Source organism: Hesperophylax consimilis, chromosome 12, assembly GCF_061612785.1.
Source record: "Hesperophylax consimilis isolate HC1 chromosome 12, BYU_Hcon_1.0, whole genome shotgun sequence".
NCBI classification, from domain to species: Eukaryota; Metazoa; Arthropoda; class Insecta; order Trichoptera; family Limnephilidae; genus Hesperophylax; species Hesperophylax consimilis.
The window spans coordinates 25,059,678-25,085,805 of NC_142847.1; the positions used below are offsets into that span (position 1 = coordinate 25,059,678).

At 33.5% G+C, this 26,128-nt stretch overlaps 2 protein-coding genes across 3 annotated transcripts in view; both read left to right on the plus strand.

Moving 5' to 3' along the window:
- Positions 1-3,047: 3,047 nt before the first annotated feature.
- Positions 3,048-17,367, plus strand: LOC149419370 (inactive fucosyltransferase B-like). Its single transcript, XM_089638256.1, has 7 exons — positions 3,048-3,372; positions 7,713-8,132; positions 8,393-8,794; positions 9,760-9,902; positions 14,624-14,875; positions 15,617-15,874; positions 16,886-17,367. Exons 1-7 carry the CDS (start codon positions 3,172-3,174, stop codon positions 17,346-17,348), a joined length of 2,139 nt encoding a protein of 712 aa, XP_089494382.1. The 5' UTR covers positions 3,048-3,171; the 3' UTR covers positions 17,349-17,367.
- A 283-nt stretch (positions 17,368-17,650) lies between these two features.
- LOC149419371 (inactive fucosyltransferase B-like) overlaps positions 17,651-26,128 on the plus strand; it is a 51,956-nt gene continuing 43,478 nt past the window's right edge. Inside the window, exons 1-2 of one of the 2 annotated variants that reach the window (XM_089638257.1) lie at positions 17,651-18,978; positions 25,761-25,865. In XM_089638257.1, the coding sequence (XP_089494383.1) occupies positions 18,781-18,978; positions 25,761-25,865 (303 nt within the window). In that variant the 5' untranslated portion in view covers positions 17,651-18,780. The remainder of the gene's footprint in view (positions 18,979-25,760; positions 25,866-26,128) is intronic. The other variant, XM_089638258.1, reaches the window with a different exon arrangement.

Consider the following 26,128-nt stretch of genomic DNA (forward strand, 5'->3'; position numbering starts at 1 on the left):
CAATCCAAACAGGGATCAAATATATAGCAGGACAAAACGGATCACAAATAAATATTTGGTAAACTACATAATAATATAAATATGTATTATGATCCAGCGGGAAACGGCGAGGAAAGTGACTACGTACCTAGGTCTTACGCTGTGAACATGCTATGCAATGCGATTACGATCTGTGTAAGACATACTGCAAAAATTGTCAGAACATAAAACTTTTATAATGAAATGGTTGTCACTCTGATAGGAACACACTTGGTCATTTGATTTAATGAATGACTGTACCAACACAGCATTCAACAATATAAAATATAGCGGTTTTAAGACAAATAAAATATGTTTCATTTAAACAATATTTAAACACAATATTACATCTCTTTTTTTTTCAATATATTTTTTTTATTGAATAAATAGTTAATACATATCAACAAACAAGTCCTGCTAAGCCAATTGAATTGGCTTGTCAACAGGTGCTTAACGTTTAGTTCCATATACATTTTTATATGTTATAATTTACATCTTATATCTACAGAATCAACATTTTTTCATACATATTATTTAAATATTTTTTTCCTATAGCCAATTTTTCACCATATATTTAACCTTATTCATAGATTTACATTGCTTTATAGTGTCAGATAATAAATTAAATATCTTTGGTATGTTGTATTCAAACGTTCTCTGTCCGTATTTATTATTAAATTTCTGAACTATTAACCCGTCATTGCGCGTGAATCTAGTACTGTATTTATTTTCTAATTTTTCTTTATGCTGCGAGGTAAATATATACCGAATTATGATTTTTTGCCATAGAATAGCCTTAACAGGTAAAATTTCGGCACTCTGAAACAGCAACGGTGTATTATGTCTCTGTTTAAAAATATTAGGGACGACTAGTAATTTTACAATTGCGTTTTGTACAAACTTGGACTTGTTTCAGATTGGTTATAGTAGTATTTCCCCATATGGTTAATCCATATCTTATAATAGATTCTGCCATTGACATATAAATTATTTTAAGTGTTTCAATTGTTAGGAAAAAATTTTATGTGTACATTCTGCCAGCAATTGATCTGAGTCTTTTACAGGTTTTTTTAATATGTTTGTCCCATTTGAAAAAGCAATCTACTCTAACACCAAGATAGGCGTATTCCGTAACTAATTCTAAGCTTTCACATTTACAATTAGTCGGGATATTTTTATGGATGCAATTAAAATTATGAGAAATAATATTAGGATTAAATTGAAATCTGGCATTAGGTGATCTTATATGCATAACTTTGGTTTTTTTAGCATTTATTAATAGTCCTGCATCATGTGACCATTTACAAAGTTTATTAAAGTCGATTTGCATGAGTTCAATTGCAATTTTTAGATCTTTTTGTGATATGACCAATGCCGTATCATCTGCGAATACAAAATGTTTAACAAAAGAGAAAAGTTTTTTCATTATAGTTACATAAATTATATATAGTGTAGGTCCCAATATGGAACCTTGTGGAACTCCTGCAGATACATTCTTTGTTTTACTAAAAGTATCATTTATTTCGGTTCATATTTTTCTATTTCTAAGATAATCTTTAAATAAATTTAACACATTTCCTCTTATTCAAATTTTTTCTAAGGTTTCTAGCAGTTTTTTAGAGTTAATTGTGTCAAAAGCTTTAGAGTTATCTATAAATAACACAATTACATGTAATTTATTATTTAATTGATTATTTATGTAATTGGAAAAATCTTACAGTAGTTTTTCAGTATTTTTTTTCTTTGGAAGCCATATTGATTTGGATCTATAATAGCGAATTTTTCAATGTAATTATTTAATTTATTTGATAAAAAATTTTTATAGAATTTTTTCTAATGCAGGTAGTATACTAATAGGCTTATAATTTCCCAGTTCAATGGGTTTTCCACCTTTACATATTGGTCTTGTAATGCTACATTTAAATTCTTGTGGAATTTTTTCTTGCTTTATTATCTTATTGATTAAAAGAGTAATTATTGGCCCAAGAGTTTTTATATTTCTTTTTAAATCAAACATTCTTATATTGTCAATACCTGTGCTTTTAGAGTTTTTCATTTTTTTTAACAATGTTTTCAATATCAGTTATAGTAGCTCTTGGTATAAATAAACTGTGAGGCAGTTCTTCCAGTACAATATTAGTAGCTTTGTGATTGCATTTATATAACATGTTGCTGATGCTGTCCGAGAAGTAATTCACAAAATCATTAGACACAGAATCCTCAGTTCTATCTTATAACATATATCGTGTTATTGTTTCATCACAATCGTTTTTGGGTTTACGTCCTAAAATATTATTTATCTCATCCCAGGTTTTTTTTGTATCATTAAAACAGTTTTTAAATTTATTATTGTAGTAGTTAGTTTTATCTTTATTTATAAGTTTATTGAAAAGGTTTCGTGATTTTTATGAAGCTTGAGTTGGTAACAACTGGCGTTTTAATTTCAACTATAGCTAATAAAACCAAAAAATCATAATTTCGTAAACCTAACCTAACAAAATATATTAAAAAATATATATTTTTAATTCAATATTTGTTTTGTAATTTTTTACAACTGTTGAAAAGAATGCGACCTTACTGTACCCCGTTATAAGTTCATTTGGTTATTTGTGTGAATTGTCAATTTCAATAGTGAATTGTTCAAGTTTTTTAGTATTTTAATTTTTTTTAAGTAAGTTTTGTAATCGTGTCAAAATATAACAATAAGTAAATTATAAATCAAAATAATAGAAGAAAAACATAACATTACACAAGAAAAATATATAGTGGAAAAACATACAGAAGAAAAAAATAACGTTAATCTGTGTTCGATTGCAACATTTTATCTATATTCTTCCTTCCCGTGTCCATAATCCATATCTTAATACTTATTAATAATAATTAACTAATTAATAGTTTTTATTTTCAAGAGGGAGGATATTAAATAATAATAATAATAGTCTACTAGTCTGGCTCTGCGCCGTCTTTAGAATTTATTCGAAAAACATATTTGTGAAAACAAATAATCCATTTTTAAACCAACCGAAACAGAATAAATGGACACATGTTTCATAAGAAAGAGTACGTGTAATAAATGTGTACCATGAAACAATTAATCGATTACTCCAATAGGTTTCTTTCATACGCAGTGTGTTTGTTTCGATTTGTGAGACCATGTGGCGCTTAAGAAGAATAGCTATATTATGTGGGAGTTCGATTGCGTGCATAACCCTCGTATTCCTTATTTATTGCCATAACGTGTTTGATAATATTAAACGCAGAGGCGATACGGTGGGATTTTTGACGGGAGAGCTGAGGCAAGATTATGGTGGGAGAAGTTCCGAATTAAGAAAGGATTTCTTCGTTAGACGAAGGGTAGGTATAAGATTTTTTTATATTAATTAACAACGTTATTTAAACCATATGTGTACAATATTTTAATAAAATAAAATGTATAATTTATTCATGTAGATACCTAACCAGAACAATTACAAATATTTTATAAATTTAGTCATAAAATGCAATGTTTTAAATTGTGCTAGAAATGTTGCAATAATTATGGTACCTATAAAGCTGCCCCATATATTAAACAAAATAAATAAAGTGTCACAGATTTTTTCTTATAGAAGTCTGAAAATATATGGAACGATTCTTGCTAGGTTAGCTTGAAAAATGAGTACACATAAAAATAACTGTAATTATATTAATAATTATGAGTTTTTGAAATAAATAAAAAAAAATTGTAAATAAAGACAAAGTCACTTTATGATACCTAGCTTCTATAAATACAATTTCTGAAAAAATTCGAAAGTAACAATCATCAGTATTATGATGTCAGCCGAAAAACAGTTATGCACGGTGAAATTCCGTCATATATAATGTCTATTTTTATGGTCCTAAAAATGTAATAGTCACAAACAAAATATTCAATCTAATTTGAAAAAAATCCATAGCAAACAGACAATATTCAGCACCCCTAAAGAAGGGTTCTCACCAAGAGTGTAGCACCGTGTAACGTGTAACGTAACTGATACTGTAGGCCAGTGCAATTAGCGCCAAAAAGGGTAAAGGAAGTAATTCGGGTAGTCCCAATTTTTTTATATGTTATATAAACTGATTCCCTGATGTAAAATCTGAGTTTCCGATCTTGGCACACCTGTGCTCGCGCCGCCATTTTGAAAAAACTGACCAAAATTGGGCAAAAATCTAGTTTTTCCCAAATATCTCATTTTCAATGCAAATTTCGGCTAAAGTATCTTAACAAGTACAATAGAACATAAAATAAGCTACAACTTTTGTAAAAACAAATTTCTTCTATCTCTAATAGGTACCGAGGTAGAAAGTCTTAAAGGTGCGTATATTTTTGAAAAAACAAGTTTTTTGCGCGACTAGGTTTGGTTTTTTATAAATTCCTCGTTTCCAGTGGAATTTCATGAAAATTTTATTAAATTTTATGTTCTACATAATTTCCGATTATGTAGAACATAAAATTTCAAAAAAGCTGTGCAGTTTTTATAGTTTTTTTTTTTACCGATATAAAGAATAAACAAATCTAGGTAGGTACGCACAGAAAATCTATCACGGTTTATTATCACGTTATTAGATTTTTGTTTGCATTTTTAAATACATACATCTATAAATTTACTAGAGGGCACTTCGGTATGGGGGGGCTACCCCCCCACCCTTCTACTCCTCCCCTCCGGTTCCCTTCACAGACTGTTCCATCCTTCGTTGGACTGCTCGAATCGTTTATCTGCATAACATTTGTGGGGGTATCGAGTCATTCTGTGGGATTGAATCAGGAACGTCAGAGCAACATGTAGAGATGAGGCCTACAAGAATTAAGAGGGATGATCGAGACGTTCAAACTCTCATTGATTGATTTGCTTGCCATGAACCATTTCCTAAAACAAACGTGATTATGTCTATTAGCAGTGGCACAATCGGGGATAGCAAAGTCACTTGTCACATGGCTGAAAAGATGGGTAAATTAGCTATGTCTAAAGTTATCAACCAGAACTTTGGAAACCTAAACTTAAAACGTAATGATGCGATAGTTTCTCTTGCGGCGGTGACCAGCAGTGTCAAAAATCAGGGTGTGACTATGGCAATAATGCTATCCATTAATGCTATTCAATATGAACTCTCTCCTGTACCATTGTCTCTTTTCTCAGAGGAAGGCATGCGCAAAGGAACGAAGTCTATATTTTATCCATCATTCAACCCTCTACCAAATAATACAGAACTGGGAAGCAGTAAAATACACGTAATTGATGGAGGATATTTACTGCACAAAGTTGTATGGGGTCGTGCTCAACCTTTTTCAGTAATTTTCCAGCAATATGTCAGGTATGTACAAAATCATTATGGATCCAATGCAGTAGTGGTATTCGATGGATACCCAGATTCTATGGAAAAGAAAAGTACTAAAGGGGTGGAAAGAGCACGGCGTGCCAGAGTTACAACTTCTGCTGAAGTTTTGTTTTTTGAAAGCATGCACCCACAAGTGCCACAGGAAAAGTTTCTGGGAAATGAGATCCCTACTCAGAACCTCATTTGCACGATCCCACATAACGACAGTACAAGCTGAAGAGGATGCTGACGTTCTCATAGTGAACACAGCAAATTCGTTGTCATCTCAACATGATGTAGTCATAATCGTTGGTCAGGATATTGATCTGCTGGTACTCCTCACAGCTCTTTCACCTCCTAACGTATATTAACAAAAAGTTGGAAAAGGTAAATCACCTAACGCGTTGTACTCGAACAAATGTTTTAAACACATTGAAATAGTTGAAAACATTTTATTCCTTCATGCCATAAGTGGTTGCGATACAACTGGAGCTCCGTTCGGTCAAGGCAAACACAAATTTTGTAATATTCTTCTCAAGAACCACTCAGTGAATGAACTTGTTCGTGTATTTCAAGACCCAAAAGCAAAGACAGAAACAATCACTTTGGCTGCCGAATAACTATTTGCACTATTGTATGGCGGCAACGAGAAATCAAATTTGGAAAATTTAAGGTACATAATTTTTGTCAAAGGAGTAAAAAAGAACGAATTCAATTTATCCAGGCTACCACCCACCAAAGATGCAGTCCAGCAACACGCTTCAAGAACATACTTGCAAGTGCAGACTTGGCTTGGTTACGATAAAGATCCGACTGAATGGGGGTGGAAAAAGGATGCTGTTGGGTTACTTACTCCAGTAACAATGTTGAAGGAAGCTGCACCTCAGGCCTTGCTGAACTTCATATCATGTCAACGCAAAAAAGGTTGCGCTGGAAAGTGCACCTGCAGAAAGTCGGGTTTGAAATGTTCCCTACTCTGCATTCATTGCAATGGCAACTCCTGCAAGAATGCTGTAGAAGCCTTCGTTGATGACGATGACGAGAAATATGATGACCCAGTCGCCACAAATTTGGGTGATGAGACAAATGAAGAAGCTATTCAGGGCCAGAAGTAAGAAACTATAGTCAAGGGCTCGTACTTCTGTCTAAACTGATCTACCATTAATTTTATTTTTTGTTATGCTGACAACTTAACTAATAAAGAAAAGAATGTCAATAAATGTTAATTTTACGAAAATACCAATTTTTTATCTTTTTTATGTACCTTATCATCTTAATTGTATTAATAATCTTAAATTTATGTTGTGATTACGTTGATAGGCATGTCATACCAAGCTGCGAGTACAAATGTAGTGGCTTGGCCAATTTTAGTGGTCTTCCCATTGGGAATGTATGGCGACCGATATGCTGAAATAGTCTACCTACTATATTTATAGCTGGGTCTGACACAGGCATGACGATTGTTGTCAACGTATATGTTCTTAGAACAATAATTGTTAAAAAAAAATAAAATCAAGGAATGCCAAGTTTAAAACACTTAACCTCTGTTTCAATTTTTGGCCTGGTTTTGGTGGATTAAAGTTTGGATACGTAATAGAGATAAAAAATATAAATTATATACCTATTTCTTTAACGAAATTTTATTTTCTACAAAATGATTATCAATAAATTTTTCACAAAATTGTACTGGAAACGAGGTATTTATAAAAAACCAAACCTAGTCGCGCAAAAAACTTATTTTTTCAAAAATATACGCACCTTTACGACTTTCTACCTCGGTACCTATTAGAGATAGAAGAAATTTGTTTTTGCAAAAGTTGTAGGTTATTTTATGTTCTATTATACTTGTTAAGATACTTTAGCCAAAATTTGCATTGAAAATGAGATATTTGGGAAAAACTAGATTTTGGCCCGATTTCGGCCAGTTTTAACAAAATGGCGGCGCGAGCACAGGTGCGCCAAGGTCAGAAACTTAGATTTTACATCAGGAGATCAGTTTATATAATATATAAAAAAATTGGGACTACCGGAATTACTTCGATCGCGAATCGCTAATTGCACTAGCCTACTGTATCAATCTGCAAGTGGGTACGGCTCGTCCACGGTAACCGCGTATCCAGCTACGAGCTCCCGGATCCGCCTTTAGTGCTCGCAGTGAGATCGCAGTGAATCCGCCGTCGGCGGCTCGCTGCGATCACACTGCGCTCGCGCTCCACCCGCGAGCGGCTCGCAGTAGGCTCGCGCCTACGTACTCACTTGATACAGTATCAGTTACGTTACACGTTACACGGCTAGATGAGTACCCTGCCTAAGAAGCACCTTTTATATAAAAATAATACGAATTTTCGGTTGATTTATTTCAGGCAGGCAGATACGAGAATGATCTTATTGAAGACTATTACGGTGAAGATATATATTTATCATCAGATTCATTATCAGAAGAAAACTATTCGTCATCGTCAGCAGAGGGAAATTCTAACATTTCATCATCGGCTGAGAAGATTGACAAATCGAGATCAAGAGATTCTCGCTCGTCGTCAAAATATTCCAGTTTTTCGAGAGATTCCGAACGAAAACCAAAATATTTAATTTCATCATCAAGAGATTCTCGACGGTCTTCAAAATATTCTCGTTCAAAACACCATCGAAATGTATCACCAGTGGAAGATGTTCTTTATTTGTCTGAAGAAGAATTGGTAGCAATAGTACAAACTGAAGAAATGCAATCAGGAGAACCAGACAAAGATTCCTATCATGTTAAGGAATATTTCAACGCCAGAAAGGTAGGAAAAAACTGACTTAGTATGATAATTTATAATAATATTCTGTCATATATAATGTCTATTTTAGTGGTTCTTATAATTTAATAATCATAAATAAAATACACAATCTAATATGAAAAAAATCCATAGCAAACGGACAATATTCAGCACCCCTAAGCAGCACCTTTTGTATTAAAATCCATATTAAACGGACAATATTCAGTACCCCTTATAAACCTTTTGAATAAAAATAATACGAATTTTTGGTTAATTTATTTCAGGCAGGCAGATACGAGAATGATCTTATTCTGGACTATTACGGTGAAGATATATATTTATTATCAGAAGAAAACTATTTGTCAGCGTCAGCAGAGGGAAATACTAACATTTCACCATCGTCTGAGAAGATTGACAAAAGAGATTCTCGCTCATTGTCAAAATATTCCAGTTTATCGTCAAGAGATTCCGGACGAAGACCAACATATTTAATTTCATCATCAAGAGATTCTCGACGGGCTTCAAAATATTCTCGTTCAAAACACCATCGAAAAGTATCACCAGTGGAAGATGATCATTATTTGTCTGAAGAAGAATTGGTAGCAGTAGTGCAAACTGAAGAAATGCAATCAGAAGAACCAGACAAAGATTCTTATCATGTTAAGGAATATTTCAACGCGAGAAAGGTAGGAAAAAACTGACAATTTATAATCCGGAAGCGTTTAGTTAATACATCATACCTATTCATAAACAATAAACAATAGACTTGCTTATTCATTACCTGATGTTATTTTTATATCATACATGATTTCTTAGAAGTACAAAGCGGGTATAATGTCCTCCACACCAATAATGAATACACCTGTATTGCGGAACACATTATGGATTATGGTATTTGACTTTTGGAGTGTTGCGTCGTGTTTTTACTTCTTTTTGAGCAAACGTTTCGGACAGCCATCAGAGTACATCACCGTGACAGATGTGTCATGACCGCAAAAGTCTGACATAATAATACCCACATTAAAAATGGTAAAGCCTAGGCCATACAAGACTATAATAACGGTGGTTTGATCGAGGCTCACATTTTAATTAATTCCTACTATTTCGTAACTACAATACCCTTTTTCAGACCGATACCCACGGATTTAAGTTAGGTATTTATATGTAAGGTTGATAAAAACCTTACCTTACTATTGAGATATTTAAAGTAAAACGATTTGAAAAAATTACAAAATAGATAAAAAATCAGCGGTAAGCACCATATTTTATTTTTCTAGACGATGAATTAGTAACTTCCTGAGGTATTTATTTAGAAGCATCATAGATTTTAGTAATACGTTTTTCAAAATGATTTTAAATAAACCCCGCGAAAAGACCAATGTTCTAGGCCTGCTAGGGCAAATTCGACATTAGGTCCGTCCAATACACCGGTTCGCGCACTGAATATTTTTGGAGACGCCTTCTCCACTTAGGTCGTTAAGATTCCCACTTTATCTATTATATTATAACATATATTTGTAAATATTACAGTATTGGCTAAGCGAAATTAGATCGTAGGTCCGTAAAATACACCGGAGCAGCGCGTCGCATATTTTTGTAGACGCCTTCTTCACTTATGTTGTTAAGAAGTCTCAATCACAGTTGTTTTCAGCATTTTGACCTGTCAGGGGTGGGCAGGTACCTCTTCCTGAATGAGACGCCTCCTGCTCCGAGGTCGAAGAACTTCAAGATATTGATGTGGGAGTTTGGAGAGTACATGGAAGAGCGGCATCTTTATTACTTCCACGACATAAGGTATGTAACATTTTTAAGTATTAATTTAAACACCATCGTGAAGTAGTATTTTTGTTAAATTACTAATATTTTTTGTTTAATTTAAACAAATGTAAAAATATTTTGTTGTCCTCTCCTAAACACAAGCAGCTGCTTTATTAGGAGAGTGATTGAAATATTGGTGTTTATATTGTTATAATATTGTAACCTTGTTTATATGTTTCAATAAAATTTAATAAAAAAAATTTAATAAATTAATAAAAAAAAGTATACTTTTAGGGAATAAATCTCTAAAAAATTGCAACAAGGAAATATTTCAGAAAATATTAATTGAATAGATAACTTCGCTATGAAGGTTGTCAAAGATGATTTGGTTTTGGCACAGCCGATTTGACTTCTTCTTCTGATCGCACATGATGTCGATGTAGATTGTAGATATAACTGCTGCAGGGAAAACAGCATAATGCATGAAAGTCAAATAGAATATCGAGAAGACTGTCCAGGTTTTTAACACATTTTAAAACTACATATGTGAGCGGGTTGACGCTTTGTCTTTCGAATGCAACGAAATCCGAATGCATCTCTAGATAAAAAATATATGTTTTATTAATCAAATAATCACCATTATTTATTTCATTTGTACAATTTTTTAAATAACATTACAGATTGAGTCAATGGGTCTAGGTCATTATAATTGTAAGCGCATTGTTCGACATGGAAACATATCGATCTTTTGATCGACTACATTTAGGAAGTGCGTGGCTCTCCCCGCGGGTGAGTTCATCAAAAAATTGGTGCGGATCGCTCTACGATAAAAGAGGTTATGGCTTCGACCCCAAGAGTGACACTCCGTTACAAAGAAATTTGTTTGAGCCAGAATTTCATTGCTAGATATGTAACCATTTAGTAAAAGATAAAAACATATTTGTTCATATGATACAGATACTTGGTGATGTGACATTATAATTTTAAATAAAACAATAACTTGGTAAACACCACTTTTATTAGTATAGGTTGTGTTTACTAAGTTATTGTGTAATTTTAAAATAAAAATATTAAATCAGATCAATACCTCTACGTGTTTCTAAGGAGTGGTAATTGGTCATGCCCAGGATATAAATAGATGGGTATAGCCAGGGGCTTTCTTGTGAACTCTTTCAATACACAAAATGCAGGGCCCAAATTATTGAATTTGACTGTTAATACTTAATACTTACGACTATAATAGTGTGTTATACACGGTGTCCGGAAACTCGTAGTACAAGCGGGAAACTGGTGAATCTACATCACATTTGGAGTCGATTTTGTAGTATAATTTTTTTTGATTTGAGCTTTCGTTTTCGAGTAAATCGAGTCAGAAGATCAAAGTACCCAACTAATTAAAACTATTTAAAAGTAAAACAAATAAAGAAACACGGATTTAAAGCATTATTTTGAAATCACCCTTCATTTAATCCGGTGTAATCATAAAATATTTCTGCTCTGCAGGGTTAAAACATCTATTGTTCTAATATTCATACCTATCTCTGACATATTAACCCTGAAATAGCCGAAAAATATTTTTTTTTGTTTTTTTTTTTTTTTTGGTGAAAATGGTTAAATCAAAAATTTTTATGTTTATGGGTTCCCCATGTGGTGTAGATTCTCCAGTTTCCCGCTTGTACTACGAGTTTCCGGACACCCTGTATAATAGCCTCAACGTTTGTGCATTGTAAATCAAATACGAATTTCTAATTACGAAGCCAAGAATCTTGAATGCTCTGCTAACTAAACGTTGTTTGTTTGAATTTTTTATTACAGTCGTTTGCAATTTCCACGTTTGAATTCTTATCCAAGCGACACATAATATTTTCTACAGAAGTAACTGTTTTGACCTTCCAAGTCAACTAGGCAATAAGCCAACTGTGCTATTATAAGCCACTCTGTTATATGCAAACAAAGTGCAAAGATGCTATAAGCAAACCATCATAACTTATTAATTACCATGTATTTAAAAAATATATACGTAAGAGATCACGAAAGAAACAACAAACCGATCAGATAATGTAAAAAAATGAAGTAAAAATTTTTACAACCCCTTTCACTATATATTTTAACGCTTCTCAAAGTTTTACATTACTAGCGTGTCCCGCGGGTCGGTAAAGAATCAATGAAAACCGAGTGCGGTATACCGAGAGTCCACAATATACTATGTGTTGGGGCCTGGAAACAATGCAAACGGTCAGGGGGCGAGAGGGAGCGGTGTAGTTCCTATGTGAGGTTAGCTTTACCAGGTTTCAGTGGCTGTTCGATATTTATCGCGATACCGCTGATATCAAATAACGCACTTGTAATTATCATTTTTAGCAATGAAATTTATTTCAGTTAAAAGAGATTTAAAAATTTATTATTTAGGCATATTAAAAATATCACAAAAAATCCACAACTCAAGTCACTTGGTGACTCACTTGATTCAGAGTCGTTTGTTATTGTTTACATTTTTACACGCCATTCGTTATCATATTAAAATTTGTGTAAGTATATTAAATTACCTGTTACAATAGTTGTACCCCTATAATAGTACCCGTGAGTCAATTTGACAATATTTAAGACAATGACATTCAGCGTAAAAGTGGTAAATACTAAAACAGAAGTCTGCAATACCGACAATTTGCTGAGCTACAAGCTACGTAGCTTATCTTCCGTGTGCAGAGATCATGCAACATACTCGTACATCGCGCAATATTTCCCGTGTCTTTAAAAGCACTCAGTTTTTGTCGATTCCTTACGGACCCGTGGGACGTCCGCACCGCATTACTTACCGCATTTGAACGTTGGATGCTTTGAAAACTTTTATTCCATTTGCCACTTTTCACTTGTGCGAAAAAGGCTTCTCGTCCATGGTGGCCAAACTAAATAGAGACATCGTCTATCATCTCTTGAACATAATTTACTTGTTTAATTGCATTAACAAGTTACTTGCAAACCGTCCGTGGTAATAAACATAATTTTTGAGTAAATGTAATTTTTACACCGAATATGGTTTCTAATGTGTCTCCCATATATTGAATACTTACTCTTTGTCTCTCTCTCTTTTTTCTTTTTTATTGGATTATTATTTGTCCTAAGGTTCTCGGTCTGGTGCTAAATGACTTTATTGTTAGTTTGTCTTTATGGATTTGAAGTAATGCGTTTTTTTGATAAATTTTATTTAGTGGTAATACTTTGAATTCATCGAATAATTTTTGGGTTGAATAGTCTAATTGTTTCTTTAGAATAATTTTGATGAGTCTTCTATGTACTATTTCAAGTGGGGTTAAGTTGGTTTTATACGCTCCTCCCCATCCTATTATTCCGTATTGCAGAACTGATTGGGCTAATGCATAGTAAACCTTTAGTAGCAAAGATTTATGTAATATATTTCTTAGTTTGAGGAATACGTAATAAAGTTTACGTATTCTATTTACAGTTTGCGTAATATGTTCTGTCCATTTAATATGTTGATCTATAATTATGCCTAAATATTTAATATTACTTTTTTTTTTGAGATTTTTGAGCATTTAGGTGAATTGCAGTTGTCAGTATAATTATTACAAGTTATGGATAGTTATATTGGAATTTATTGTTGGGTGCATTTTGTCTGATAATGTGAAAGTCATGAAATAGGTTTTGTCAGAGTTTAAGGAGAGGTAGTTGTCATCCAACCATTGTTTTAAGTTGTTTGATAGGCTTCTTCCCAAGTTTTTTTTCTATGATTAAAACTGTGTCGTCGGCGAAAGATATGATTTTTCCATTTTTTGGTATTGTAAGCATTTCATTCACGTAAATGATAAACAATATTGGGCCTAGAACTGTCCCTTGAGGAATTCCAAATTCGGAATAGGTGGGTTCACTCAATATATTGTTAATTTTTACGTGTTGGTGTCTTTTATGAAGATAACTTTTAAACCATTCTTTAACTGTTCCTTGAATTCCAATATTTTCTAATTTTTTTATTAGCTTTCTGTGGCTTATACTGTCAAAGGCTTTTCTTAGATCTATGAATATACTTAAGAGTCAAGAGCATTATATATTATAGAGGTTATTTTTGCGATTGCATCTTGTTATCTTATTCATTTGTTTATTTTATTACCGTTGCCGATAATGTTATTAATTGTAGCCCAGACTTTTTTGTTATCTTTACCACTATCTTCAATTTTTACCATGAAGTAATTTTATTTAGTTTTTTTTTAAATTAAATTTGTAAGATTGTTTCTGTATTTTTTATATAATTCTAATGAAATTAAGTCATTAGGTTGTTTTCGGGTTTGATAAAATAGTTTTTCTTTATTCCTAATTGAGGTAACTATTCCATGGGTGATCCAGGGCTTAATTTTTCTATGTTTTGATTTAGGTTTAACGTTTTTATGTGTTCGCGAAGTGTTTTTTCGAATATAATTGAAGATTTTTCGGCATTTAATGTTTCTTCCCATTTTTCCAATTTCAATTTTTGTTCAAAAAGTTGTATGTTTAAGGTTTTTATGTTTTACTGTTTTAATGCAGTTTTGGAAAAGGACATATTTTTTTTAAATGAAGAATTAAAAAAACACGTGAAGTGTCGGTAATGTTTGTTTTCCATTATTGTGCGGTATTCACATGAAGAAGGTAACACCGAACAGTGACAAAACAGATCAGGATAAAATAATAAGTTAGATTAGTTTTGGTAAGGTTTTTATTCACCTTTTTCAAATCCATGAAAATCATAATTTTCCGTTATTTTTCAGGCATGAACCCTTTGCCCTCTGCTCCGTGAATAACTGCTACCTCGACTACAATGACAGCTCCGCCCAGGACGCTGATGCTGTACTGGTTCAGCTGCATCGTCTCAATGGGACCTGGAGTCTCCCTCAGGGCCCGAGGCCTCCTGGCCAGCGCTGGGTCTTCATCTCTGACGAGAGCCCCTTCAACACCTTCAACCAGGGCCATGCGGAGTGGCCAGATCTGGTCGGGATGTTCAATTGGTCCATGACTTACAAGTTAGCATTCCTTATTTTTTATGATTTTTTCCTCCATACCTTCAATAATATTTCCGAAACTCAAACATAGACATTTTTTCGGAGTTACTGGCCACATTTAAAAGGAACATCATATCAATGATATAAATTGTTCAGTGCGCGTACTGGTACAGATAAAATAGTACTAAAATGGAAAAAAAATAAGTGACAAAAATCGTGCATTCACGAAACTTTGCTTTTCATTTTTCTTCACTAAAAACCTGTCTTATTTCGCCAAATATTGATACCATCGAATTGGTCTCATTTGATCCAGCACTAATAAAAAGAATAAACGACACCTCACTCGACCCATTTTGTAAACAACTATTTTTAAAATAATCTCCTTTTCCCCCTCTCTTTTTAATTAATTAATTATTTAAATTTATAATTAATTTCAACTCCACAAATCCTACAATTATAATATCCTGTTATTTTTCACGGATCTGTGCTAGTAACAAGCAAAACAAAATAAAATTAAAGAGATTCTATTTCTATAAATTAAAGAATATCTTTCGACGACCCGAAATAACAAATTCCTTCTACGGCCCCGCTCTCCATCTCACAAATGCACTCAACCAGGTTGCTAAATTGTTGTCCTAGCTTTCACCTTACAGACTAGGAGCTATTATGAGAATAATAGAATATTAAGAAGAAGAATAACATAAAAATTTCATAATGTTATATTTTATTATGGATACTTTAAATATTTTCTTCGTTTTTCAGAGCAGAGTCCGACGTCCCTGTTCCGTACGGCCGAACAATTCCACGGGTTTCTCGTATAAAGCTGGATGATTCGATGAATTTCCAGTCCAAATTCACTGCTCTTGTTCCCTACGCGGCCAACAAAACCCGAGATGTCCTAGTAGCGATTATGATGTCCAACTGCGATGACCCAAATGATAGACTGAAATATGTGACGAGATTGCAAAAATATATTAAGGTCGACTTCTATGGAGGATGTGGAACGACGTTGAAAGACGCGTAAGTCAACATCCTTTAACTATTTGCTGATTAGTATTTTATGGGCCAATTTAGAGGAATCTTCTTCATAGATCAGTCTGTCTTACGAATTGTATTTTTTTCGACACTACATCTACCTCAGCATTCTAACACTTTTTGCTCTACAGCACGTGTCCGAGAAATATTATTTTACTTATCTTTATTATCTTCTAGAGTACCCACTCCTCGTTCAGCTCGCTCAGTACCTATGTATTTGAAATCCGTGCCGTTTATGCGTCTACAAAAAATCCTGGTGAAAGCTTCTCTGATCAAGTCTACTCTAAATCTTACTTCGTAATCAGAATTAAATTTCCCACCCAAAATCAAAAATATTGGTTTTCATCGATATTTTATCTAAAAATTATCCACATACATGACAGATGAACATTATATTTTGTCTTTGCTGTATTAATTTTTAAGTCAATAACCACTTGCATGCATTTTATAATGACTCGGATTTCAAAAATGTTGAAGTAGCAAATGTCCTAAAACTATGCTTTTTTAAATTTTTTGTAATGAAATAAACTAATCCGTTTTTATTGAGCGGCACGTCACTATATGAAACTGTCGTGTCTACGATTTTCTTTGTTTATTTTTTATAAAATGTCGTTTGATTCGAAGTTTAGGTTTCTGACAGCGTCATTTATCGGTACAACGAAAAATCTTTTTAATGTAGCAAAGGTATTTTTGCACAAAGAAACTATGTTTTAATATCATTAGTTATTTTGGGGTAGTTAATGAATCCATGTTTCAATAATAAACATATGTGCTTATACGAAATGGTCCGATTTCACGAATTTAAAAAATATTAATAAAAAACATGTATTATAGACAATACATATATGATTTTTTTTAAATGTTTTTCAAGTAGCCTATTCCTTCGTTCATTCATTAGTGTCGATCACGTGATCAATGTCCATTATATTACAAACTTTGTGGTAAATGTTTTCTGAAAAACGTCATCATATTTCATGTTTACTGTTACTTTTACAGATGCCCTGGCTATTACGGAGATGACTGCCCCGACTTGGGGAAGTACCTCTTCTACTTGGCCTTCGAGAACACCAACTGTGACCAATACATCACCGAGAAGGCTTTCAGCCATGGCTATAGGAAGGGAGCTGTGCCAATTATCATGGGATGCAAGCCCGAAGTGTCCACTGTCCTTCTACCTCCAGATTCCTTCTTCAGCATATCAGACTTCAAAAATCCCAAAGATCTGGCCAACGTGCTTCTGTACATCAACTCCACCTTCAAAGAAAACTATTTAAAGTTGCACGAATGGAGAAAGAGTTATGAGGTGGTCAATGAACATGGATTCTTCAATGCCCCATCTTATCATTACTGTAGGGTGTGTGAAGCATTGAATTATAACGACGAGTCGCCGAAGGTCTATGGACTTGAAGAACTGAGACACTTCCTTGATGTTGATACAAATTGCCGTGAAAGGGCGTAATAAAAAATACTGAAAGATACATGTTTTTTTGTATATTTGAGCTCTCACCAAATATACTTAACTTTTTATACCTCCTGCTGATATTACCTGAGCTACGTTTGCTGGCGTAATGCAATAAAGGAATAAACAATGCTTGCATTTCCTCTACTTTGTAATTTTATGTATATTTTCTTAGGAATTAACACTTTCTGGGTTAATAGACATTATAAGTCAAATAAAACAGAGTAACTTTGTTTGACACTGCCATTTACAGTAAATTAGATTATTATTTTTTTTTTTCACATTTTGATGAAAATTCACGGTGTCCGGAAACTCGTAGTATAAGCGGGTAACTGGTGAATCTACATCACATTATTTGGAAACGATTTTGTTATTTAACTTTTTTGAATTGAGCTTTCGTTTTCGAGTAAATCGAGTCCGAAGTTGTTATTTTTTTTGGCAAAACATTGCTCGCTAGGGAGTTGATATCAGGTGTTTAACCTCTTTTAAAATCCATTAAGCGTAGATCCGGCTACTTTGTTTTTTTAAACCATTTTGCGGAAACAAATAAAGTTTAAAAAATATATACGCACGTATCGAAATGCTCAGATTTTGTTCTCTGTATGATGTAGATTCACCAGTTTCCCATTTGTACTACGAGTTTCCGGACAACGTGTATTTTTAAAGAATAAAAATATAAAGGTTAAAAAATATTTCTCCTATAAATCTATAGATTTTGCTCCTTAATACCGTCTTTTGCAAAAGATGTTTCTTAAAATATTAGTAAACAACAGTACCTATAAACAATTTGTTATTTGTCAAACATGTCTGGAAAAGATAAAGTTGTGGCTATAGAAAATAAATCAGATAATTTTATCTACCTTGAAAAATAACTACACTTTAGAGTAACATTTTGGTTTAGTCCACAGTCATCTTATCTGTTTCAAATATGGTGGTAACCAGTTGTAAAAGCCTACAATTTTCAGATGGATCATTAATATTGTTTAACAATGGATAACTTTGGTGTTAATAACCGCACTATTTGAAAATTCGTTACGTTTGAAAATGGGTTAAATTTTCTTCCAGCGATACGATTTAATTGAGGTTGCTACATATGGCCGAAATGTCCATTGTTGCCACGACATTAGACTAAAAACATGTTTTACTTTATCGAAAATCAATATTTACAATGAAAAAACAAGTGCAACATATGAAAAGTGACGATGGAAGGTGAGACCGTAGGAATGTGCGACGTGTTGTGTGTACTACTGACTGAACGAAATGATATAGTTTTATACAGACTTGAGTAGGCTGATAGATGAAATTTTACGACCGCGAGTGCTAATCATGTTCCAATTATTAATAAATAAAGAATTTTGTTTTGTTCAAATTTAAACAGCCCAATACTTAAGTGTTCAAAATTTGGAGTTCCTGTTTTAAAATAAGCTACAAAATGCTGCGTTTAAAAAAGACATTTGTTCTTTTTGGTATTTTCGCTATGGTGATGACATTTTTCCTATTTCTCTATTCGGATAAAGTGTGCTTTGACGAACAAAGAGCCGAATTCGATGGAATTTTGACAGATGATCCGATGAGGATTGATGGAGGAAATCACACGAAGTGGATAGAAGACTTTTTCGAACAAAGACAGGTACGTGGCATTTTTGAAATAATTGTTTTAATAAAGACGTGTTTTTTATAAATAATCTTATTTTGGAACTTTTTAATACTTCCGTATAAACTATATTATTTATTATAATATCTGAGATTGTATGTATTCAATTTAGGAACTGTACTGTATTTATGTATTTACTATAATTCCTATTGTCATAATTATATTTCATAATGTTTTTATTACTTTTTATGTGGGTGTTTTATAAATAATATAGGTACATTTTTATAAAGTTATTATTGTGCATATAATAGATACAATATATTTATGTCCGTGGGCAATTATAATATGACCCAGTGTCACAAATATATTTATGTTTAAATAATTAATTTAATGATGAATTACTCGATTTCTTATTCTTTCTCGATCAGCAAAATACAAAGTTGTTTTCCGCAAGACCTTGGATAAGAACTTACTTGAAAAATATATATTTTTTAATTACACATGTCGCGAGTGATAACTGACTTACAAAAACCAACTTCTCTACAGTATTTGCTTTTAACCAATTTAGACAAAAACTGACAAGTTTCGGTGACTAGGTATGTAGAACTCAATCTTCGAATTACGCGTAGTTAAATAATCTGTACGTTAACCTACAAAATTAGATAAGTTTTTAGATTGCAAGGGCCGCCTCAGGAGGTACCGCCGCTTGGGTGCGGAAATCTAAAATGACCCCTGTCAAAGTGTATTACTTTCTGATGGACGTGATCTCTTGTTTATACCGTTGATATAATTACACCATAAACTATAGATCCCGCTAAATATCAGGCGAGAGATTGCAACACTGAGGGATTACAAGAAGGCGCTGCAAAAAAGTACAATGATATCTCTCACCCTGCATGCCGCTTGAAGTCCCGACAACCTTTCTGGATGGAAGGAGAGAGGCTTCTCCAAATACCTCTCACTCCAGAAGATAGGTGAAAACTTGAGTGGCAATCGGCCGAAGTGAAAAATGCCCATCTCGTTCCCGACCCCACTGAGAAACTGAATTCTCCCTTCCTCGAAAATTCTGGTCCGCCATCAATAGGATAAGGTCCTCCCACAGCCGCTAATATTATTCACAGCTGGGGCCTTAAAAAGTCAGCGATGCGTGAATGCGGTGCGGGGCAGACTACCGAACAAGTGGTCAAAGAATGCCCGCTGCATTCATTCATTCATGGCCCGGCGGGATTCACGAGGTCCACAGGACGCCGTCTGAGGCTCTAGACTAGCTCATTGACCTAGATGTTACCCACTGACCCCCCACCATACGAATGAAGAAAAGAAGACCGTTGATATTAAACAATTAAATTACTGCGTGTACGATACTTAATTGTACCTATATCGATATTATTTGCATTGTGCATGTAGGATACACACGTTGAAATAGCATTTTTAAAAGAATAATAATAATTGAATAATAATATTTTAACATAGTTGTTATTCTCACGTTAGTCTCTATAAAATATCTCTGTGCAAAAGTGAATTGGGAAATAGGTGTACATAAATAAAAAGGCTACATTAATTTCTATTGTTTTATATCTTGTTAATATCCTGTATTTATCTATGTAAAAAAAATATTTTTTTCAGATATTAAATAAAAAAAGGTACTAGCTGCAACTGCTTAAATACTTCGGTTAGAGGTGTTCACCCAGAGACGGCCCCCAAAGCCAAACGGCACTGTGTTTCGTTTTATACAAGCTAGACGGAAAAAACTCACTTTGGAATTCTTGAAAAATGACGTCATGGGGGTATTAAAAGGTAGTTAGTGTGACAAATGCTTTTGTAATTGGGTAATTAATGCACGGATTGACTTATACCAGAGCCCCAAAGTTAGGTAAATTAGTTAATGAATTATCAGTTGCTTTTATTCGCATCTTGTAGCGCGAGCTGTAAGGTTGTTTATGTGTTTAAAATGTTTTGTTTTTGTTTTGGTTCTAAATGGAGGCTACTTTGGAAGGTATGTTGTATGTTTTTATGGTAAAATTTTAATATAAAACATTGTAGTTTTTTTTTAAATAATGTTTAACTTGTGTATTTTTTGTGGTTTAAAAATATTTAATTTCTAACTTCTCGAGAATTTATTTCGGATAAAGTATCAATAAGGTACCGTAATTTTTTTTCGTAGAATGAAAAATTAATTTTCTATTCAAATCAGTTTCGATATTTTTGCTCATTAATGCTCACCAATCATATTTTGTCATTTCACAGGCACCACATACCAGATTTCCAGGCAGGAATTGTTCGAGACATGGAGAAGTTTACACAAGAAAGAAAGGTTTCAGGGAATATATAATCACATTTTAAGTAAATTTGAACGTCAAAATCTCAGTGCAAGTAGTGAAAAAATTTTGAAAAGCCAAGTACCGTTAATATCTTTGAATATAACCAAAAAGTGGATCGCAGCCTCTCGGATTCTCGAAAGATTTGTTGTTAAATTAATACAACTCAAATGCTGGAAAGTCAGAAGGGATGCAAATAAACTAATTTTAAGTACCAGGAAAAAAGAATTACAGGAATGGTTTAAAGCGAAATGGGATTAATTGTAGATAAGCCAAAACCTGGGTTTGGTAACACAAATGATGGTAACACGGCAAGGCGGTTTTTTCGAGAGTAGGTACGAAAAGAGTGCCGAGATAACGGGTGTAGATGCGGGGCTCATCAAGAGGTTTTGCATAATTTTGAGTAAATAGCTTCTGGGTATAGCATTAACACCGAACATTTTGAACAGTATGTGCATGGTACTAAGAAGTTATATCTTAACCTGTATGATTGGTGTACCATGCCACCAACTGTTCATAAACTATTACACTATTCATTTGATGTGATAGTTAGTGCATTGTACCTATTGGGCAGCTGTCAGAAGAGGCGCAGGAGGCACGAAATAAAGATTGTAGAAGATTTAGGCAATTGCACACCAGAAAAATTGACCGAAAATCAAAAAATAGAGATATGTTAACCATGCGATTAATTTTATCAGATCAAATAATAAATTGTTTTAGAGAGGTTCCCAGAAAAAAAATCGGGCTCACTTCCCTCTGAAGTGTTAAATTTAATTGTTCCACCCAATTCGGAGTCAAGAACACAATGTTTGCAATCTGATGACTCCTCTGAACATTATTCTCATGACTCCTCTGAAATAACTCAGATAGCATCTAGTTTCAATAAGCATTCTGTTTAAGCACAATATATAATTTTCACACAAATCTATTGGTCCTGTACTCTGTATTAAAAAAATTGAAAATGTTTATTTTGCAGTTAATTTCTCTCGCCGCAAATGTAGTCCAGTCAGTGGGGAGTTTTACCTTGCAAAAGGTTAGGTAGTAGCGATTTTGATATATGTTGTTAAGATTGAGACTCTAAAGAAAAAAAAAAGTTTTCGACCTTGGGAGGGTCGAGCTCGACCCGCCATCTTGGATAGAAGGTGCCAAAATTTGTTTTTTTCAAAATAATTGTGAAGTGGTCGTTTTTACAACCAAATTGTTTAGGGCAAACTTAAAGACAACTAAATTACCTATATTTTTTGTGGAAAGTTTTTTTTGTAAGTCTAATAGGTAACGAGTTACAGTTGCGGAAATGTGAATATTTTTCTAAAAAATGATGAAATTCCCAACTTTGTAATTTTTTCGGGTTATTCATTACATAATTATAATAACTTTGTTAACTCATTTCCACACCACCATGAGGTAGAGAACATGGCGCATTTTTTCTTACTGTTGAATCCTCAGTAGGTCTACTCCACAGATATACCAGCGATGGTAGATTTCGAAATTATGTTACATTACTATGAATTATGTTACTATAAATTATGTTACTTAATAACAGTCTTCGTCATCATCTAACTCATTGCCTGTGATACTGAGATTCTGGGCTTCCATTGACAAAATCTCTTCTTCTTCGTCCTCGACATCGATGTGAACCTCTGGCGAATTTCGGCATGTTTGACCATTACAGCACCCACATACAATAGAACACTTCAATCCAGCTTTCCTGCAGCTACATGCAACGCCGCATCCTTTTTTACAACTATTGCATGAAATAAATTTTATTTATTTTTCGGAATAACTTTATTGAGTAAAACCTCAAATTGTAATATTTAAATATTGAAGACAATATTAGTGATTTCTAAACGAAAATATGAAACAGAAAAATCAGAAAAGGAAACGGTCACATCTGGGACTCGAACCCAGGACCCTTGTCTTTCCGTGACAGTGCTCTACCAACTGAGCTAATGGGACCATATTCCCCTCAAGATAGTTGCCAATAAAAATGTGCGGTGAAAAAATGAAGACAATGTTAGTAGTTCTTATTCGAAGTATGATACAGTTAAAAGTGACCGAGGGGAATAGGGTCCCATTAGCTCAGTTGGTAGAGCACTGTCACGGAAAGACAAGGGTCCTGGGTTCGAGTCCCAGATGTGACCGTTTCCTTTTCTGATTTTTCTGTTTCAGATTTTCGTTTAGAAATCACTAATATAAAAAAAAAAAAAAAAAAAAAAAAATTTGTCTTCAATATTTAAATAAATTTTAATAAAGTCTCGGGTGCTGGTTTCTTTGTCATTCTTACTGGAACAAGCCCGTTGGTGTCACGTTTCCAGCCCCAGTTTTCAAATTTTTTTTGGATTCCATACCATTTTTGGCCTTGATGGTACGTTCTAAATGCATGGTACCGTGCAGCGTCGTTCGTTGGTGGCAAAGAGGCAAGATTGAATTTGCTTTTTGTTGTCGACTTTGCGAAACGTTTGTAGCGGACTTCTTCCAAGGTTTCCTTATCCATGTCACCCCCGTACAAAGCAACAAGAAAGCGTGTTCCTGCAACTGCTATGTCTTCTGGTGTTGCATCATGTTGTTTGAAGATTCCTATCATGGCATTGAGTCTTGTGTCGTTTTGCACAAGCAAACAAAATTTTGTTTTTCCTTGGTTGAAGAAGGACGATTTTGTATCTCAGCCGCTAAAGGCATGAAGAAACAGAATATTCTCAGTCGCCTCTTTGTATTTCACACTATTCGCGAAATACAGTCTTTCAAAAGTTTTGCCTCTCCCGGGTTTGTGAAGATATATACTACTTTTGGGTGGTGCTAATGCTGTCAGCAGATCTAGGAGATCAACATCTTCGCCAATAATGAAAACAGCGTCATATGATGAACACAAGGAAATCGCAGTATTGACAATCAATTCATCAGCATCTTCTTCAGCCTGCTTAACTGTAAAATCATCCTGTATAAATTGCTTTGTAAGCATCGAAATCAGACGGACTTTGTTATTTTCATTGACTAAAAATCGTTCTTGTGAAACTTGAACTGGCATTGTTTCATCGAAAAGAACATCTGCAGACATGTGATTCTTCGATCGACGAAGTCTTTCTGCGGTTTTCGTATTTTTTTCACCATCATCAAGCGGATATTCATCGAAAACAATGACTGCATGTGATCCATAGTGATTTCTTCCATTTTCACTTCTCGCAAATTGACCCAAAATAATCATTCCGATTCCATACAATACAATACAAAATTTATCAAGAAAACTGGAGTTTTACAATTTTTTGTCAAAATTTTCTTCTTTCAACCGCTGTAACTCGTTACCTATTAGACTTACAAAAAAAAACTTTCAACAAAAAATGTAGGTAATTTAGTTGTCTTTAAGTTTGCATTCAACAATTTGGTTGTAAAAACGACCACTTCACAATTATTTTGAAAAAAACAAATTTTGGCACCTTCAATCCAAGATGGCGGGTCGAGCTCGACCTTCCCAAGGTCGAAAACTTTTTTTTTTCTTTAGAGTCCCAATCTTAACAACATATGTGAAAATCGCTACTACCTAACCTTTTGCAAGGTGGAGCCCTTTTTTATCCCCCACTGACTGGACTAATGACTCAGATAGTACTTTTTTAGATACGTAATAATTTTGTATTTCGTTACAGTTCTTGTATAACTTTTGATATTATTATTTTATTTTCTGACTGTGCTTTCTACAACTAATGCTTGTTTTTATCAAGTTCTGTTGCTAAAAATGACTCAAATATTTTTCCTGGTTTAGTAATAATGATTTTTTTTATTATTTTTTACCTATTTGTTAATCATCTATTTGTACTTGCAATTATTTCGTGATTTGTATTATATTTTCTGACTGCGCTTTTACCTACTTATTATTCTCAAAATACACACATTTTTACTGTTTAAATTTATTTTCTTTATGAACCTCAAATATGCTATTAATATTGTATTAATTATTTAAATACTTTTTTTCTGATTTTTTTTTAAGAAAAAAAAATATTAATCACTTTCAACCCAAATTTTCAATACATTCAGACTAAATACTCCCCACACGAGGGTTCCAAACACTTTATTATTATATAAGAGTTTTTCGTCTAGCTTGTATGAAACGAAACACTGAGCGCGGCGCGGCGCCTGGAACTGGTGAAAACCTCTAGCTGTGTTAGGTGTTAGGCATTATCAACGCCTTGGCTCCTTGAATCCTTGGCTTCAATTGTGCCAGCAACTGAACCGGCCCTGTTTTCACGCACACATAAACCAACAAAATCGATACTTCTTAATTATTACACGAGTTTATAATACATATTATTTTGTCTACTGACCATTACAAATAAGAAATTAATAACAATATTGTTTTGTGTAAAATGTCATCTATTTTTTAAACATCGTTATATTATTTATTGCACTTCGATTAATTCGGTTAAGTGTCGTACCTGAGTACGCTGACGGTGAACCATCTTTAGTGAAACAAATTCAAGATTATTTGAATTTCCATGGTTTTATTCACAGGATTTTTTCGAACCTTCATCAGTAGAGCGCTACCCATCTTTAGACATTATTCAAATACCTTCAGAGGACACCATATACCTCGATGAATTCTTCGATGTCAGAAAGGTATATAACTTATATTTATATATTTTGTGTATTAATTAACTTATATATTATGAATTTTAATAATACTAAATACATAAACCACTCGAGCGATGGGGTATTTACAAAATGACAACTTATAAATTGCTAACTGTGGTTTAATGTCATTGAATACACCTATATTTTTGTCGTTTGTCCCATATTTTTAGGTTTAATAAAAGTTTTGAAAATTCGAAATAAATTTAAATAAATTCGAAGAAATCGTCTTCCTAAATTTAGGCCGCCAT

What these genes read in the sequence shown, in the direction of transcription:
- LOC149419370 (XM_089638256.1), top strand. Translation starts at nt 3,172, where the DNA reads ATGTGGCGCTTAAGAAGAATAGCTATATTATGTGGGAGTTCGATTGCG. An exon ending in AATTGGTCCATGACTTACAA is followed by an intron (nt 14,876 to 15,616) that starts GTTAGCATTCCT and finishes TTCGTTTTTCAG; the next exon opens with AGCAGAGTCCGACGTCCCTG. An exon ending in GGAACGACGTTGAAAGACGC is followed by an intron (nt 15,875 to 16,885) that starts GTAAGTCAACAT and finishes TTACTTTTACAG; the next exon opens with ATGCCCTGGCTATTACGGAG.